The 19,766-nt window shown below is 37.9% G+C and overlaps 1 protein-coding gene across 1 annotated transcript; it reads right to left on the bottom strand.

Annotated features, from left to right (window-relative positions):
* Window positions 1-558: 558 nt before the first annotated feature.
* Window positions 559-19,766, bottom strand: AMACR (alpha-methylacyl-CoA racemase). The gene is made up of 5 exons (XM_051804451.1): window positions 19,466-19,766; window positions 16,714-16,857; window positions 14,276-14,436; window positions 9,055-9,241; window positions 559-1,349 (listed from the first exon to the last, which is right to left on the bottom strand). The coding sequence occupies exons 1-5, from the start codon at window positions 19,743-19,745 to the stop codon at window positions 940-942; spliced, it is 1,182 nt and encodes a 393-aa protein (XP_051660411.1). The 5' UTR covers window positions 19,746-19,766; the 3' UTR covers window positions 559-939.

Here is a 19,766-nt window from a genome sequence, read left to right as displayed (position 1 = left end):
AAGCCTTTGTAAGCAACAAACTAATCTTCAGCAAAACGCAGACGAAATTATGAAAAAGCCCCAACACCCTTCATGTCATAATTTCTCACACGCCGGAGTAGAGAATACTGTATTAAGGCCATATAACTAATTCTTCTTAAAAGCATATTTTCCTTTGCCTTGAAAAAGATGGTTTCAAATGACGGTTTAATTTTGAAGGAAATTAAAACCAATACAGAATAACCACCGTTTAAAACCTGTGCAGCTAAGTCACCAGGCACTTTTCTTTAAAGAAAGGAAAGGAATAATAATTGGCAGGTATTTTAAAAATAAAAAAAAATTCATTCTGAAGTGAGTTTCTAGCCAAATTGAAATTCCAAATGTAGTATAATCAGGAGACTCCACTGAGAAAATGTAGCCAGGCTATTAAACAGATTAAATTTATGGTAATAGCTCTGCAGCAGCACATAAGCAAACAGCATTAATTCGACCATAGTTTTGGCATGATAAAGCAAATTAATTAATATGATAAAATATAGGAAAAAATCCCTTCTAATCTATGAGTAAACAACAAACTCATTTACAAAGAATATAATTAAATTTTATTAAAAGTATTGCCTTCATGTAATTACAACATATATTACAAAGCAATGGTGTAACTAAGAATTAAAAGAAACAAGCCACAGGATTCAATATTTAAACAAAAATTCTGAGAATGTACAGGTGCTTACTAAACAGCCTGTGTAGATCTTCAGAACACAATTATGGTATCATTCTGGACAGCAGATGATTCATGTACATAACTCTCACTGTTTTCAATTACATTTAAAATTTAAATAATTTAAAAATATATATATTATTTAAAAGCAATATCATGCAAACATTTATTTGTCATATAATTCAATTTTAATGCATAAAAAATTATCAGTCTTAAATTTGTATGAGATGCACAGTCAGAGATTATAAATTAGCTTTGGGTTTACCAAATCCTATTATTTTATCAGAATGAAGTTTAGCAATCTCTTCCTTAGTAAACCCATTTTCTAGAAGTATCTCTTCCGTGTGTTCTCCTATAAAAGGATCTCTTTTACACGATGGAACAGCAGGAGTCCTTGATAAAAGAGGAGCAGGTCTAGGACTTATCTCTCCCTGATCATTTTTGATAAAAGAACTTCTTTGTTTGTTATGCTGATGTGAGGCAACATCATCGAAGGATAAAACAGGGGTCACACAGGCATCAGTACCATCAAATATGCTGCACCACTCAGCTTGTGTCTTCTGTGCAAATATAGATGCAAATTTTTTCTTCATTTCGGGCCAGTTGGAGTAACTAGACTGAATGGGAAGTTCATCTGAATCTAACCCAAGACCTGAAAGGAGAAAAGCAGAGGTTAACTATAGTATACCTTAGATTAATTATTAAGTGCTCCCTACAACTAGTATGTTTCTCAAGAAGGTAGTATTTTTCAGGCAGTACTGAAAGTCACTTTAAACTTTATTCAGGCATCTGTGCAGGGCAGGGAGCAGAGGAATAAAATGTTCTATGATGCTTGCAATTAGACTAAACTGCATCACTACAGCCTTTTAACGAAGTATATATAATAAACACTAATCTGTATAAACACTTCACAAAAGCAGCAGCTGCCTAGAGATAATAATGTCCTGAGAACAGCTTCTATAATAGGTACTGTATTCTCTACCTGGCAGTAGCAACACAGAAGTCTGCTGAATGAGTCCTGGACACATTATCTCACAGAAGCCAGCACATCTGCCAGAGCTAGACACTCAGCAAGGCTGCAGTGTTTGAAGTTCAACACCATCGGGTTATTTCTGTGCCCCAGATGTGGAGATGGTGTGGATGGATGTTCCCAGGCTCAGCGCCTGTAGCCTGACCTGCTTCTTCTCTCTCTCAGTCCAAACAGTCTCCAGCAGTGTCTCCCGCTCTCTCTTCTTCAGCACACCTCCCAGGTTCCAATTCTCCACTGCCACTCCCTGGGAAAAGTGAAGCCCATAGTCCTTTCACTCACTAACTGCCTAAGAACTTTGCCTTCCATGTCAGTCACAAGGACCACCCAGGTATGCAATATGCACGTTCCTTCTGAGACAGAAGAGCAAAGCATGGACACACAGGCTTTGTACTGAAAACTTCCTGAACTAGCAAGTACCAGGTCCTTCCCTAAATTAGCACCACATTCCCTCCCATGCGGGAGCTTACATCTTTTCTGTACTGCCAGTTTTCAATCTCTGTTTCTGTTCTCATGGATTCTGCTCTCGGCGCTCCCTACTCTTCCATTCTGCTATTCAAGAAGATGTAAGAATTTTTATCACTTCTTGTAGGGTTTATCTCAAAAAAGAGGTAAAAAACAAGAGAAAAGGTAAGTAAACTACACTTCAAAAAGGGAGATAATACGGAGGTATCATAAGCAGACCTTGTGATACCAAATAGAAATCAGAAGTGGTATATTGAAGGCTGTCCAAATAGTTCCATCTTGAAATTCAGGAGCATGAACACAGCAGGAAAAATTCAGAAAAAGCAGGGATAAGAAAGAAGTTCATTTGAGAAATAAGAAAGACTAGAGAACAACTCTCATCACAATGCTTCAAAAGTAACAAAAAAAGGGAGCTGCTTACGAAACAACGGTTCTGTGTCAAAGGCATTGAAAATACAGAGCTCTGCAAACATTTAATTTTGAACATTCTTTCTAGTATCTTTGGATATCTGTTGATCAACAAGTGTTAACAGGCTTGGGTACTAGACAGCTGTTTGCAGGCAGAATTTACATGAAACTCCTCTAATCTTTAGCTGTAGATAGGCAGAAAAAACTTATGATGTCTTCTATTTCTACAGATTCCTTATCACTGAGAGAGGTAGACATATAGCTATTGAAACATAAAGGGGAGAAGAAAGAAAGAAAATGTCTATTCTTCTGCTCTTTATGTTCTTTCTCTCCACTCATAATTCCTACAAGATGCACTTCCTGGGGCCTGCAGTTCCCCCGAGCTTAACATAATATTTGAGAATGTCACTGTTGAGCACAGGATTCTTAATAGCTTTAAAAATTAATACATGCTTTGAAATTATACTTTGGTATTTCAAAGAAAAACACACAGAAATTGCCAGTCTCCAGACCCAGAAATACAGCCTTGCAGTTGTTCACTTTTAGAAGACATTTGTCACAAAGACAAAATAAGCATTTTCAGATCTTATCAGAGATGCCTACAGATATCAAGATGAATGTTACTACAAAGTAAATATCAGTCCTTACGGTGTTACCAAGTTATGGGTACCTTAAATTACTAAACCTACAATCTAGTGCTCATAACAATTCATGCCATCCTACAAAGAGATCAGCTGAAGATTACTCACAGTGGTTGAACATCCATAAATAAATAAAAGTTAGCAATACTTCAAAAATTAATTGCATTATTAATTTCCAAAGTATACTACTAAAGATGAACAGTTGTGGTACAATTTACTTACAAACTATGAGGTGAGACAAATTTATCTTCCATAATATGTACAGCTAAGTAACAACACACTGCCTGAGATTGTCTCAGTGCATGAAATCTTGTCAGCTGGAAACCTTTTTTCATAAGTACTTATTTGCTTATTAATTATACTTTGGGTCCTAGCAGCCAGTCCAACATGAACAGAGCTCTACCATTATCCCATTACAGAGTTATATTCAACGGCCGTGGCAGATGGAAAGTTGGCTGAACACAACCACACACACTCTGGCAGAGCAGAACAACGTGCAGAACCTGGAATTTAATATTACATGCTCATTTTCCGTTTACCATTGAAGACTTCAAATTCAAATAGCATGAACCAACAGCCTTTAAGCACTGCAGCTTCCCATTTTCCAGCTTGTGCTAACCATTTGCGGTGCAGATGAGCAGAATCACAGCAGGAGTGACTGACTCAACAAGGAAACAATTACACAGCACAGAATTGTCTGGGATACCACAGGATGACAGATTTCACTCAGTGTAATCAAAAGCAAAGTATCTTTTACACAGAATATCTTGTAAAGCAATCAAAACTTACTTCCAAGTTTTTTAGTTCGAATTTTCATCTAGGATTTTTTTGTTTAGAAAAGCCCAGTTAACTCATGCCAGAACAGCTCTGAAATGGCTTTTGAAAAATGAAGAATTGTCTACTTATAATGCTATAGCTTTAGATCTCCTTCAAATGCTATAGCTTTTTTGACCTCTATCTGCATGTCATTATTGATGCAACGAACTGAAATCTGTATTTCTGAGATAGATTGCAGTAGAATCAGGCACCTATTTCAAGAAAGAGGAAACAGTAAAATTCATTAGATAAATCAGCAAAGCTGCTTTACTCTGGTTTACAGTTTCTTACAGTATTTCAGCCACACTGTTACAAAAGCAGAGCTTTGTTCAGGCTTTTCTTAGTTTAACTTACTAATTTTCTTTTCAAAATTGCATGGTCATAGCAATTTTGAAATTATCTTGCCACAACAATTGAATGGAACCATCTAGTTGGGAATCCATAATTTTGGCCCAAATGACAGCCATTAGGTGCATGCCATTGCACACTCTCTCTAAACAGAAGTCATTCTCACTCTGAGAGGGAACTGAACTTCAGAATATTCAAAGACGGTAGCAAATTTTCATTAAACTTTTTTCTCTGCTCAAAGTTTCTGAAACTAAATAATCTTTTAGAAAGTGACAGCTCAGCAAAAGGCTGATCAGGCCCCGAGTACTACTGAGCATTGCTGCAAATATATCCATGGCTGTAGTACGAGGTGAGATGCTTAATTATCACAATTGCAAATGTTTTGGTGCAGCAAGAACCTGGCCCTAGAGTATTTGTACAATGTTTAAGACTTATGTTTTATTTGAATTTATTTATTATTATAACATTATGTGTAACTGAGTCTAAAATGTCTGTCCCCTTTGCACGTCTTAATAACAACATGGTACTGAATTCAGTATATCAGCACATTTTTAATACAGTACACAAAACTTCACAATCCCAAAATGGAGAGTCCCATGGAAATCCATCATAATGATGTCAACTGTGTTTTTCAAGTGCTTTCCTTCTTTTTGAACATAAGTCACACAGTTTAGGACTATCAAAGTAGTATGAAAGGAGTACTATTGAGTATATGTTCAGGATTTTAGTAACTGTCAGTGGTTTTCACATCAATGTGAGTGGATACTAAGTTCACCTTGTGGAACTGACTTTACACCACATGATAAGGCAGAACCAGACCTTTACTTTCACCTGAAACACAATATTTACTGTTTCTTCATGCCTCTTGTAGCCTGGCTGCAGCAATATCAAGCACCTATTGCTAAAAATCAAGACAAACCTGCAAAAGCAATTCACAGGTCAGCTGGAAGACATTCTGCCTCTTTCTGTCAAAAGATTAAGACTTAACATTAGCAGTACGTGTTTTTTACATCAGATTTTTCATAAGATGCAATAGCCATTTTAGCCAAATGCTAAGGCATTTTAGCTATTTATTGTCTGACTTTTGCAGTAATAAAATTATATCTGCAAAAGGACTACGGCTGGCTTGTTAACAGCCAAAAGTCTATAGTGAGCCCAGAATAGTACAGATAACAATATAGCTACTGCAGTAATTATTTACTATATCTATTTTATATAGATTCAGTTTCTCATACAGCCTGGTTTTCTTTAATTCATAAATTTCTGGTAAGCAGAAATTTAATTTTCCCCAATGAGCATGATCTACAAAGCCAATGATATTCTCAAACTAATCTATTTTCTTAGGTTTCCCTCTGCAGACCCCTCAAGAACTTTCCTTGCCATGTCATTAACTGCACTCCAGTCCAGCACTGGGTTCCCAATTCTGCAAGGGAAACACTGAAATGAACCGAAACCAAAAGGAAATCAGTTCCGCTTTGGCTCATCAGAATTCTGTGAACAGGGACAAATGGTTCAGAAATCATTTTCCTATCTCCACTCTGAAATCTTTAAATCTCCAACTGACACCTGCAACACCCATATCCTTGTGTTCTCACCCTACAGGAGTGGCAAAAGTATCCTCCTCTCTGAATATGGAGCAAGAGACATCAAGTGGTTTTTGAATATATTTTATCTGGAACAGCACCAAATTGTCCACCAGCAGAACTGACCAGAATTATGGGGAAAAGCTATGAAATGAAATTATGGAAATTGTAACTGGAACATACCATTCTAAAATCACTTCAAAGCTGGAATTAGTGCCTGGAACAGATAACTTAGCCTAAGTTAAAGCTCCTCAGGTTTGTGAAAGAGCAATACAATTTTCACAGGCAGCTTTTTCTTCCCTATAACATTCAAAGGCTTAAATTCTGAATTTAATTTCTGCAATAGATATCCCAGAAAGGAAATAATCCCTAATCCACAAGAGGGATCTGCTGTTCTAATTTAGCACACTATTGCTTCAGAAAGATTGAAACCAGAAGTACTGAAAAGAATAAATATTTCCTATGTGAAAGTCTGAACAATTCATGATATGCACCTAAAATACAATGACAAAAGACCAATTACTTTAAATGCAATGTTGTGTGAAAATCCTGAGTTTGGTCAGATACTTTAAACAATGCACTTTCAAAAATAAACAAAGAAAATTCACTGAGTGTAGACAAGCAAAAATTGTTATACAAATAAAGGCAAAAAGCAAAATTTCCTGTAGATTGTAGTCTGTATGTTGGATTTTTTAAAACACAACAGAAACAGACTGACACACAGGCAACTATGATTGCAGTTGTTGTGTACTTACGAATGGATATACACCAGTTCTTTATTGCTGCAATAAGTATTTTTTAAACTTTAGCTGTTAAAATCAAGCAATTTCTCTGCATTTTAAGTGTAAGGAATACTTTCAAAGATGAAAATAAAGTAGTCCAATGCAGGTGCCCCTACACAGGCAGAAGAATTCACAGTTGCTCCTCCAACTTTATGCTCTAAATTTCTGAGAAACAACTAAAAGAAAAGCAGAATTTTAACATTTTCCTCAGTAAAGAGTTATCTAAATAAGACACAGAGACCACTCAATAACCCTGCAGCACCATCTGGCCGCTGGATTCATCCATGAGAAGCTTCTATCTAGGTAAGATGGTTGAGAGAGAAAAGCACGAGTCTTGCCCTATAGCAGTGATCAATACAAGAAGGTAGGACTGTTCAGAAAAGGTTCACTGAGAAAAAGAGTCACAAACAGAACCAGACGCCATTACAGAATTTGGAGGTTTTTTGAACAGATTTCATCTCATTTCTGTAGCTTAAAAGTATGTGTGATTCAACTTAATCTCCAGAGAAGAATAAAATACTGCAGCCATGAATGCTGCAAGTCAGTGTTTGATCACTTTAAGCCAAACATATGGGTATTTGAGTAAGCAGCTTTATTTCTTTCTTGTTTTCTTTGTATTTAATACAAGCATTCTCCCTGAAGATATTTACTGGAATCCCAAATTCCCTAACCTCCAGAAAAAGGGTTTACATCTTACTTTGATACAGTTTCATATTTTTCTTTGTTCTCCAACTCTGATTTCTTGCAAGAAAGAAAATCGCAGGGGATTGGATGAGAAAAACATTTCAAAGAACTGCAAAGCGTGGAATAATCAGCAGTACTTTCCTTTTCAAGATCAAGTTGCTTACAGCTTGAGTTCACAAGTTATTCTCAGGACAATCAGAGACAAAGCACCTTTTTCTTCAGCCAAGAACACAGCACTTCCATACTTGACATCTGATCTGTTCAACATAATGCTGGACATGTCCATGGGTCACTCCAGGAACCTCTTTTTTGCATTTCACATATCAGCATGTACTACTGACTGGGATATTCCACACAATTGCATGGACATTTTTAAGCTACAAGAGAAGCAGCCACTTACAGCCACAGATATGTAAGAATTTGGGCAGCACCACAGGCTGCGAGAGAACAAAGGCTGTATGGAACAAGATCTCTCTTTGGGATCCTGGTCACCAAAGGCATACCCCACACCTTACAATCCCATACCTTCATTTCATCTTACCACAATCCCGAATTTCAAAAATCCCTGGAAGAGAAGGCCCTGGCAATGACTACACTCTTGTTAGCATAATGTAGCTGGCTCGGGCAGAGCTGGCAGTGAATGCCCTTGTGAGGAGCTGTCACGGTTTAACCCCAGCCAGCAGCCAAGAACAACACAGCCACTTACTCCCTTTCCCCCTGGTAACATGAGGGGGAATTGGAAGGGTAAAAGTGAGAAAGAAACTCATGGGTCCAGATAAAAAGTTTAATAACTAGAAACAATAATTTAAAAAAAAAAAAATTAAGGGAAAGAGGGGAAAAACCAGTAACAGAGAGGAAAATAAAACACAAGAAAGATGAGAAAAAACAACCATCAACCGCCTGGTGCCCCTGCAAACCACTGTTTTAACTTCACACAACTACTTTGCATAAACCATTCTAAATTCTTTAACAGATAAATCACACTTTATTGTCATATTTAAAGAGTCTTCAGTCAAATATAAAACTTTTATCCATAGCTGGACACTAAAAGTACTCTGAAATTGTGAGGAGAAAATTAATAATTTATAAAGCAGAATTTGCTTCTACAAAAATTTTGTTCCACTGAGAAATACTACGAACTACTTCCAATGAATATTCCTTTCTGAAACCATTTAAATAGTTATTTAAAAAAAAAATTGCACAAATTACTGAGTTTGCTTGAAATTTTATTTGCAATATCAAAGAATTAGGTCTCATTTTTTTTAAGTATATTCACAATCATTTGAAAAAAGCAACTCCCAAAAAATAGTTTTTTAGTGCTCCAGTCACATCACAGAATTCCATTACTGTAACTCCAGAAAAAAATCTGCAGTTTAAGTGTATTTTCTGAGGGCAAGGTGAAGAGCGGATGAAAAAGAAAGAAATTAATTGCTAGAAGAAAAAAGTCAATTGAACTGCTACACAACAACCCAACTGGCTTCACAAAGCGTTTCACATTTACAAAGAAATCACATAACCATAAATCATGAATCAAAATGGAATTACTGAAGAATTCATTCAATCATGCTTTCCTGATGTGAAGCAACTGCTCCAAGCTACTTACCCTTTATTAACTGCTCATAGAATTGAGGCTCAAGGGCACCAACAGCCATGAATTTTCCATCGGAGGTCCTGTAGATTTCGTAAAAAGGCGCACCACCATCTAGCAGGTTTTCACCTCGAGGTCTGCTCCAAATTCCTATATTTTGCGATTTCCACAGGAAAGAACTTAGGTATGCTACTCCTTCTACCTTGAAGATTTACAGGAAAAAATAACAGCTTCAGTAAATTAGCTGGCATGTTACCTAAATTCTATACAGAACAAAATAGCAAAAAGCTACTACTAGTTAAGATTTTTAATGATGAAACTTCTGGTAAGCAATTTCATTTCTTAAAATTTTCAACTACTGCTTACAGTGCATCTAGAATTAAAGAATAAAAAAGAGCATAAACGTAATAATGCAGCCTCAGATGGATTACACACTTTCAATGCACAAAGTTTCCTCGTTTAGGAAGTTTATAATCATTAGGAGGTCACAATGGGAATGTAAGTAGTTTCAGGTGACAGGACAATCTTCTTGGTTCTATACAACCTTAAGTATGACAGCTGTGAAAGCCTTCAAAACCTCTAGAAAACAAGATGCTTGTACCAGTCCTGTAAAGTATCAGATTTTTATCTCAACATTACCTTTTTTAAATATACTGATTATAAGAAGACTGCTATTTCTAGAAGAAAAAATGAAGGAAATCAAAGGTTAATGCTCTCTTATACCATGGGAACTAGAAGCTTATCTCTATCACTAAGCTGAAAATTATTCTCCCACTCTCATCACTAGCAGGTACCTAGACATAGCAAGGTAATCTCTAAATAAGCAAATGTCTGATGAATACAGCACTAGAAAACAAGATTAATCCTGCTTCAACTTGCTCCTCAAAATTTTGGCTATGTGGAGTACAATCAGGTGAAAATTCAGTTTGTTCAGCCTTTCAATAATTATCAGTCTTGTACCAGTCTTTCAAGCAAAATCACATCCTACAGTTTTGCTCACCAGCACAATCCATTTTCTCCCGACTGCATTAGAAAAACTGTAAGCAAAGATGAAGCAGTTAACAATGTATGGCCAGAAAAACTTCACTGGAACAGATTAAAACCTGAGTTGTATCATTCTGAGTATCATTTTGATTCATGCATTTTCAACTGTGTAATATTAACCTAGTATTAACAGAGAAAACCAAAGATCCTGTACCAAAATAAAAAGCTACTAAATTTTCATGGGGAAAGATCTACTAGTTTCCACCTTTCTAAGCAAGACTTTAACACATGCAAATCTCTGAAGTATGCAGTCAAGAAGGTTTCTTCATTTAAATTGTGTTATTTGCCTCAAGGACAAGGATACTTCTGCCCTACTTGCCACACGTTAAAGTCAATTAAAGTACTTCCATGCGAGAAAATACTGTATACCTTCATCTACATGTTCATAAAATGATTGCAAGGATATTAAAACACAGTTTGCTTTACTGATGATCTGATCTTGCATTGGTCATATTAACAAAAAATACACAAAACCCACTGAAAGTAAGGAAAATAAAAGAGAGGAAAAATATCAGAATCAGCTCTGACAACTAGATTTTAGTGCTGACAAAACTCTTATAGTCAGCACCTGTACAATACTTATGTACAGTGCTACTTACCCTGAAAACACTTAAAATAAAACAGCACATCTGTTTTATGCTGGCATAGGGACTTTGGAAATATCCCTGGCTGGGCAACTGGACAGCTAACTTCTGCCTGAGGCCCACTGGAATTCAGAGACAAGTAAAAAAGTGTCTAATGTCTGCACCAGACCTCCAAAGGCAAGCTCAAATAACACCACACACTCACTAATGTAATCACCATCTTTTAAAACATGAAAAGCACAACGTAGACAGACCACACTTTATCCTAATTGCAGAATGATTACAGCAACAGTTATGTGCTTCACTTAATGGTCCTTAAAACAAAAGCACCAGCAGTATCTGAAGCAGGCACAAGAATCCAGAGGCACCACTTCACTAGGTGACCTGTCTGCTCCACAAGCCTTCTGTTCCTTCTGTAGACTGAAACAGTTCAAAATGCGAATTAATCCACACCAACCTAACCTTTATCCTCATGACTGATGAAGGCCTCTAGGATGTGGGAGTTTTGGTTTTGAATACCTCCAGGCTGAGAAAAACCTGGAACCTCAGTCATCTGTTGGACAGCTAAATGCTCCTGCCATGAGACTATTATGCAAGTGCTCATTACCAGCACCCTTTCCTCTGGCTGTCCTTTCACAAAGAGTGAGTCATGCTCAGTCAGATGCCTACCATCAGCAGAAGGTTCTGTGGCTGAATTTGGAGTGAACCTCAAGTGTGGCTCTGACTCACATGCCTCTGATCCAGTGTAGTGCAAGACTGCAGATGCACAATTGTGCCTACTGTGCCATACAGCAGAGTCCACTCCACATCCTACTCACTCAGCACATGGCAACTCTCCGGCTTACTGTAAGATACCTTATGATCCTACAAGTCAGTGGGAAGAGACAGCAACCAACATGAATCAATCCAGACCAGGCACTTAACTCTTCTGAGGCAGACAGATGAAACACAGGACAGTGTTTACTTTTTACTCAGCACAGCAATAACACTGGACACTGAGAATAGGAGATGCAAGTCCAGCTCTTGGCCTGAACCTCTTTACCCTCTTTTTGAATCAGTTTAGATTCACTAACTACAGCAGTTCCTCATGTTTATATTACTGATAATAAGAACTCTCCCAATCCACTTTTCACCCTTCAGCACAGTAATTAGAAGCAAGAGAAAAATAACAATTTCTTTCATCACAAAAATTCTGATCTCAGTCTAAATTACTAACCCAAAAGACAAGAAATAATTTATTTCTTTAGATTACATCAGAAAAATAGACATTGCAATAAAATGAGAAAACCCTGTCAGCATATCCATGAAGTAGCATGAAAACTTAGTAAAAGTAATCCTGATGACACAAAGCTGCAAAAAAAAGAAATTAATTTTCCCTCTTCTGCTGTAGAAAATTCTACCATGTGTCAGAGTCATGAGCATACTCAGACTCCTTAAACTATAAAATAACTTAAGTAATGGTTCTATCAAACAAAATATAATGTTAAAACGAAATGACAGCCGAAATTCTGTGGTACTGTGATTTTAAAAATATCTACCTCCATGAAAAAAGCTTAGGCGTAAAAACAGGCTCATCCACCCAGTCTATTTAACTATCTTTGCTGATGATGATGATGCATGTGTGTTTTTCATCAACCGTGTCACTGAAAGTCTATTCAAGTAAAAGGAAAATAACAAAATGCCACGTAAAGTACATCCAGTGATACTGAACGTTATTCCACCCATTTCACAGATCACCAGGCACATCAACAGAGAACCATAAATTCTGCAATTTTAATAAGGCAAGAAAAAATTGAAAGAGACTTTTTAGGGGCTTAAAACCCCTCAATAAAAACACACAACACATCCCATTCCAAATGAGCTACAAATTTCATTAGAACATTAGCAGACTTACACTGATTCTTCTAACAATTTTTTTTTTACTTCTTTTAAGTATGATAAGGAAAATAAGGTAATACTACAAAAAACAAGAAGTATCTTTTTCCGCATTTGAAAGCTTGTCAAAATTCTCCACAGTTTCACAAAACTATGAAACAAACTGTGTTTGTTTAACACAAACTCCTTCAATTTTATTTTGTAGGTCACGCTTTCAGAGTCATAATTTTTGTCGTGCTTATTGGGGCTTTCTCAAATTTTTTTGAAAGATGGTGGTCAGCATCAGAACCAGTATTTTCCTGAATCTTCATAAACACTGAATAGGTTAGACTAATTGCTTCAGAATGTTTGCTGGTTCTATTTCCTGTTTGTACATCCTAATACAGTGTGTATGTGTTGTGCAACAGGATGGTATTGTTGACTCATGTTCAGCTTGTGACTACTACAAACCCCCAGGATTGTACTTTAGCCAATTGTTCTCATACTGCATTTGTGCAGTTAATTCTTTCTTCCTAAAGAGGACTGCAGAGCAGTGCTATCCATGAATTGCAGCCAATTTTTTCCAGGTCATTTCTCCAATTTGAAAAGGTCATTCTGAATTCTAATCCAAGTGTCCAACATAGTCCGCCTCATACACATATTATCTTTAAATTTACTAAACACAGTCGCTCATCCACCATTCAGCTTGTTGGAGAAAACACTGAAAAAGACTCCAAAAAACATCTGTAGAACTCCACTTAATAAGCTTTTCATTTTGACAATCAACCACTAATAACTACTATTACAGTAAAAACATTAATCCTGTCTTGCCCTGTTCCCACAGAATTTTCATCTAGACCTAATGCCATGGCCTGCTCCTGGAAATGATGCATGAATTTGTCAAAAACTTACTCAATTCAAGAGATCAAACATCACTTTCTATTCTCCCATCCTCAAGACCACTTCAACAAGGGCATTTTTTTCAATTAATGTAATTTTTTTTCCAATTTATATTTCAGCCTAAACCATAGCCTTCACTGTACTACAACACCTGAAAGAAAGGTCCAATTTTAATTGCAAAGCTCTTTAAAAACAGAAAAAAAGAGAGACCAAGAGAGAAAAAACACTTGCAGATAACATGGATTTCAAGGATAAACAGAAATAAGTATTTTTCCTCTGTGTGTAAGTGGGTGGCCTTCCAGTGGCAAAAATCCAGAGTAGTCTTTATTAGGCTAATTGAGCCTTTAATTTATTTTGCAGCACATTCACAAAGTGTTTGAAATAGACTTCTTGGCAATGACCCATGGCAGTGTAACTATCTGAGGGAACAGTGTCTCTAATAAGATATGACGTGTCACCAATTCGAAAGAAGATGTATCTTGAATAAAGCTAATGCAAGTCTCTATTTTATTAGTATTAACCTTTTTTCTGTTATGCATTATGTTAATTCTTTATTACACACCCTATCCACATACAGCAAACTTACTCATCAAATATATACAGCTAGTATTTCGTGAAGAAGGCAGACAGGTAAAAAGAGAGAGAGGAGGGAAAGTCACATAGTGTGTTCCATGTCATAAGGATGTTATGGCAGCAGTGAGTAATATGTGAAAACTGCTTGTCTATGAGGTTGCTTTCCCATTCTCAAGTTCTCAGTTTTAAACCTTACATTTATCCAGTTTCTTCCCTTTTACAGATTTAGAGTAGGAAAAAGCAAACATACAAAACCCCACCTTCCTTGAGACCTTACTTACCATACTTGCATCAATGATCTGCCCTCTGCCAGATGTGGCACGTTCATAAAGGGCTATAACAATGCCCAAAGCACACATGACACCTCCACCAGCAAAATCTGCCAGAAGATTTATGGGTGCGTAAGGGTTTTCACCTTTTCTACCGAGCTTTGACAGCACACCTGACAGGAGGGCAAACAAAGGAAGCATAATCATAAAATTAATTATAAACACTCATTCCTACATTTCTACAATTAAAGTTTCATTCTTTTCAATCTATGCAAATAAACAAGGGATAAAGCAATCTTCTACCAACAGTTTTTTGTCTTTACTTGTCTGTGTCTTAGCAAATAGTTACTCTTTAATTCACAAAAGAATAAAATAAAATACATGAAATTGATTAGTGAAGATGCATTTAATTAAAGATACTAATAAAAGTCTCACAGATAAACCACTGATATTTTGTCTACAGGGACATTAAAAAAACTCTTGTGTGCAATAATTGTTAGCACTATGGTACTATTAGTACTATATTAGTACTTCATACACGCATAGAACCTCCCCCATAACAGGCATTACGAACATGTTTCAAAGCAACTTCGGTAAACTGTTCTTCTTTGAATCTTTTAAAGTAAAAATGCAGGTGTACAGTCTTATGTGCACATAATCAATGAATTAATAATCATAACAAAGGATCTCACAGTGACAACTGTGCTTCAGTCCTATTCTCCCTCTTCAACTACCTTTGGACAAAAAAGAAAAAAGGTTGTGTATAAGAGGAACCAGTGAATAGAACAGGAAGATTATCTCCGATTGCATGCAATGTAAACACAGGGAACTTATGCTTATGCCAGCAATTATGCAGAAATTAAAGGAATTAGAGCAAAGGCTAAGCCAGTTTACTTCAGACAGAGCTTTGAATGTTTTAACACTTCTCTGCCATCCTGATCCTCTTTACTGTGACCTTACTCTTTCTAGTTTCCTCACAGTGATTCCCTTCGGGCAAGCAAGAAACTCCAGTGTGATCACCTCTCTCCTCTGTCTGTAGCTTAAAGTCTGAGGCTTGCAGAATACCTGGTCAAAAATGCCTGAGAACTGCATGGTTCTAACGCACTCTTTAGTTAGCTAATGGTCTAATGCATTTCCTAAGTGCAAGCAACTTGAGTGCACAGTATAAAAAAAGTTTCCAAATCCTGTAGTGCAAGTGTAAAGCCCTGTCACTCACTAAAACCTTCTTTTAATAGTCTAAAGGTTGTCACAGGCACCAGCAGATTAACATGCTAACTTCTCTCTCGAGTTCCTAACACAAGCCATTTTTTTAGTTAGGGAAAGCCAAAGCTCATCAGGAAAATACTGAGAATATGAGATCTCATTTTTGAACAATGACGCCTCTCAAACACCGTGTTTTATTTCCTTTAAATAGGCAGAAAAACTCGATCTGTGAAATTTCAAGTAAAGTGATTTTAGGAAGATAAAACTAACTAAAATACTACAGATACAATCATCTCCAGAGGAAAAAATCCCTCTATTTGTAAAACAGAAAGTACTACATTCTATGGGAAGAGATGGACTACACTATTTCTGTACTGACTCCTTCCCTACACTAATAACAAATAAAAATACCCTAATACTTTGAAATCATCTTGACATGAAGTCAAAAGTGTTTCAAATGAGGCATCCTTTCTTAAATCTTTTTTATTCTCATACAATTTTACATAACGAGAAAGGACTGAATCCACTCCTAAAGAAACTTAATTCCACCTAACAGTTACTCCTTATGGTAGGTGATAGCAGATCACTGCATTTGCAGCGCCTCTGCTCCGGCCCTTTGCTGACTCTAAAAGAAATGCTCTGTCCAGTGGAAATCCAAGAAGTTTTGGGCCACTTTCTCTCCTCCCTCACAGGCTTGGAGAAGCAGTAGAGACAGAAGCAGTGTGAAGAGCAGGAGGTAGGGCCATGCATGGATTGCCATCATCAGAGGTGGGTAATTTTGTTACTGTTTGCTACTGCATACTTTTAGCATCATGACACTTAAGAACAGCACAATGCGTACAACCCCTTAATGAAACAGAGCACTGCCACTTTATTTTAAGCCTACTGTGTTTCAGTTGGTGTCTGCAGAGACACATCTACAAGCAGAAAAGCACAAGAACCAGTTGTCTTAGGCTGCCTGGTTTCCCTTTGCTCAAAAAAAGCTCACAAGCCTGCAAAATAATCCGCAGGTCTTTCAGGATTATAAGCATACAAATTTTCCAGGAGAGAGGCCCTAAGAAAAACTTCTGTCCTCCCTTCAAAGAGAAAAGGTTTATTCTGATACAATAGCACAAAAAAAGAAAAATAATGTACAGCCTGAGACGATGTGCTGATCCAGCCTAATAGCTATCTGCTTTCAACAGATTCCTGAGTTTTGATTTAAGGGGGAAAAAAACCCTTAATTTAACAGAAATTTTACAGCCTACCTGATAAAGCCAAATAATTGATGTCATGACCTGCAGACTTGGCATATTTTCCTGTCTGGCCAAATCCAGTAAGTCTAGCATAGATGAGGCTGGGATTCTCCTGCAGAAGGACCTCTGGACCAAGCCCAAGTTTTTCCATGACACCTCAAAAAGACATAACCAAGGGATTCTAATTCACATTTACTTATAACAATACTTAAAATATACATGGTTCAAAGTCAGATTATACAACAACAGAACTCAACTGTACTTTGTAAAGAAATACGTTCTACTTCAGTATCCATATTACAATGTGAACATTATAAATTACTGACTTACTGAATAAATTTTTATACAAACCAAGTGGAAATCAAGCTTTAGGGTTCTTTCTCTTTTTTTCCCCTGTTTTACTTCTCCAAAGGAAAGACAGATAGTTTCCTGTACTGCTGGATGAGCAAAAAAGCTAAAAAGGCTTGCAAAACAAGAAAAAAAGAGGAAGGGCAAATTCTTATATTTTCCACATTAAAACTACTTGAAATTTCTTCCACATCTCACTGCAATACATTTTCCTCACCGTTTTAGTTTCTCAGTGCCCCATGTGTTCCTGTACCTTTTAACTCGCTGATATGAATGGACCATGTCACTATTTCACAAAGGATCTGCAACAACCACACAAAACTAAATGTGTTCTTTTGTAATACAGAGAGTAAGGAGCTTTTAGAAATCACTGCAATGTAAGTTTGGTCAGCATGGGTCTACAGAAATCAGGGTTAAAAATTTGATATTGCAGTTCTAAGTGATTTTAAAAGAAGCAAATTTGAGTTGCAAGTAAATTATACTGTCTTACTGTCTCAATGCAGCTTGGTCAGACTATGACATGATCAATACTGGCATTGCAGAGAGACACATTTTGGAAGGGAAAGGGTAAGGTAATTTCAATGCCTGCTCCACCTCAGAATATTACTCCAGCTTGTTTCACAGACTAATCCATAACGTTACTACACCTTCAACTTTGTTAAGATCCATTTCTGTTGCATTAGTTACTGGGCAGTGGCAGGTGATTCGTGAGAAGGAGAAAGCCATGAAATTTGGTAAAGTGCATGATTTCCCAAGGCACAAGTGAGAACTGTGCCTTGGGAAACCCACCTGATGTCACAAAGTCATTGTTATAAGGTCGACAGTACATATGCCTTTTACGAAGCTCTCCTGTCACTTGGGCCCTCACCTTCTCACTCTCTCACACCAGCTTCACAACGGGTCACAGATTTGCCTAGTTCACTTACAGGCCCATAAAATCTAGTATCTAGTTACAGAATTGCCTGCACTTTCAGCTTAAAAAGAAAAGCAAGTGCCTATAAAACCAAGAAAAACCAAATTTCATAAGAAAAAAAAATCTGCTAGAAAACAGGAGGCTAGCTACAAAGAAAAAGTGGAATTTAATGTCTTCATATTGTCTGCACAGCTTCTGGGGAGGGAATAAACAAAAAAATTTTAAGGTAAGAAACATAAAAATTATAAAACCCTGTTTTCAAAATGAAAAGAGTTACTTGTGACATATGATCTGTGCATCTGTCTGTGATGTGTGATGTTTAACTGATATAGCCTTATATTTCTAAACTGGCTGTAGAAACCCTAAAACATTTCAGCTCCTCACCGAAGCATCATCATAGAATCACAGAATAGTCTGGGTTGGAAGGAACCTGTAAAGGTCACCTAGTCCAATCCCACTGGCAAGGAGCAGAGACATCTTCAATTCGATCTGTGTGCACAGAGCCCTGTCCTATCTGACTCCGATGACACTGCTTCATAACAGAACAGCATCCTCAAGGAACAGTGGGGATATGGAAATAACCATCAAGTATGGCTTATGAACATTTTAGATCTGAAAAGTCAATATTTGAAACTCAGGATCTTAAAACAGTGTAAACTTTGCTATTGACAAGCAGATATTAAGTGCCCCTAAATACGGTAAATCAGTAACTATGCATACTGTAATTAAAAGATGAACCAAAAAATCTTTTTAAAAGACGATTTTCAAAAATTGAATAATTCCATACTTGAATATGTGAAGAATTTTGTTTTCTATTTAACCTAATGTTAAAAATGTAAAATAATACAAAAAAAAGGAAGGTTTTCAAAAACTGGACTTAAGACTGGTAGGAAATAATGAGTTTGTGAAAAGCAACTTCCTGAAATCACATATGACTTTTGAAGACTTGTAGTTCATAACCTGGTTTTGATCCTAAATCAGAGTTACCTTTTATAAGGGAATCACACTACGCTATTGAATACTTAACACGTTCTTATATTCATCTCCCTGGAATACATATTTTATAAATGCATAACTGTATAAATGCATAATGTCAGATCTTCAGAGGAACTGTAAGCTCCGAGACCTCTGACCCACTGGGCAACCTTACAGATGTGAGCTGGACGGTATCAGCAGGCCAGGTGTGACCCTCGGCTGGGACATCCTCCCAAAACCAGGAGTGAGCCCTGGTCTCTGAAATCCTTCAGCTTGTCCAGAGCCCCGGCCGGGGGGGTACGGCCCTGGCTGAGCGCTCCTTCCCCGCGCTGTCACAGCGATGCTGCACTGCACAGAGCGCAGAGCACTCGCCGCCCAGTCACAGCAAATAAACCCCAAACTCCGTGCCCTCCCCTTCCCGCTCAGCATTCCAGAGCTCACAGGCTGGCCGGCGGCAGCACAGTGGCCCCGCAGCCCCGACCTCCCGCTGCCCCCACACGGCCTCCCTCAGGCTCCCCCGGCCCTCACCGTGGCGGAAGGGCTCGATGAGCACGTCCGCCCCGCGGCACAGCCGCCTCAGGGCCGCGGCTCCCTGCGGCCGCTTCAGGTCGAGCGCCAGGGAGAGCTTGCCACGGCCCTGCACGTCGGAGGTCACGGGGGAGAGGGACGGGCGGTCGACCCGCACCACTCGCGCCCCAAAGTCGGCGAGGATCATCCCGCAGAGCGGCGCCGGGGCCAGCCCGGCGAGCTCCAGCACCCGCACCCCGCTGAGCGCCATGGCCGCCGCCGCCTGCGAGCGCCGACACATCGATCCGGGGGCCGCCCCGCC

This window comes from Manacus candei, unplaced genomic scaffold (assembly GCF_025592945.1).
Source record: "Manacus candei isolate 608988 ecotype Guabito, Panama unplaced genomic scaffold, ASM2559294v1 h1tg000061l, whole genome shotgun sequence".
Lineage (NCBI taxonomy): Eukaryota > Metazoa > Chordata > Aves > Passeriformes > Pipridae > Manacus > Manacus candei.
This window is presented reverse-complemented; position numbering and strand designations above follow the sequence as displayed.

Excerpts from the sequence above, each read along its gene's own strand:
- AMACR (XM_051804451.1), bottom strand. The coding sequence starts at position 19,745 with ATGTGTCGGCGCTCGCAGGCGGCGGCGGCCATGGCGCTCAGCGGGGTG. Across the intron at positions 9,242-14,275 it reads AGATCATTGATGCAAGTATG|GTAGAAGGAGTAGCATACCT; the intron begins GTAAGTAAGGTC and ends TAAATCTTCAAG. Across the intron at positions 1,350-9,054 it reads CTATGAGCAGTTAATAAAGG|GTCTTGGGTTAGATTCAGAT; the intron begins GTAAGTAGCTTG and ends TTCTCCTTTCAG.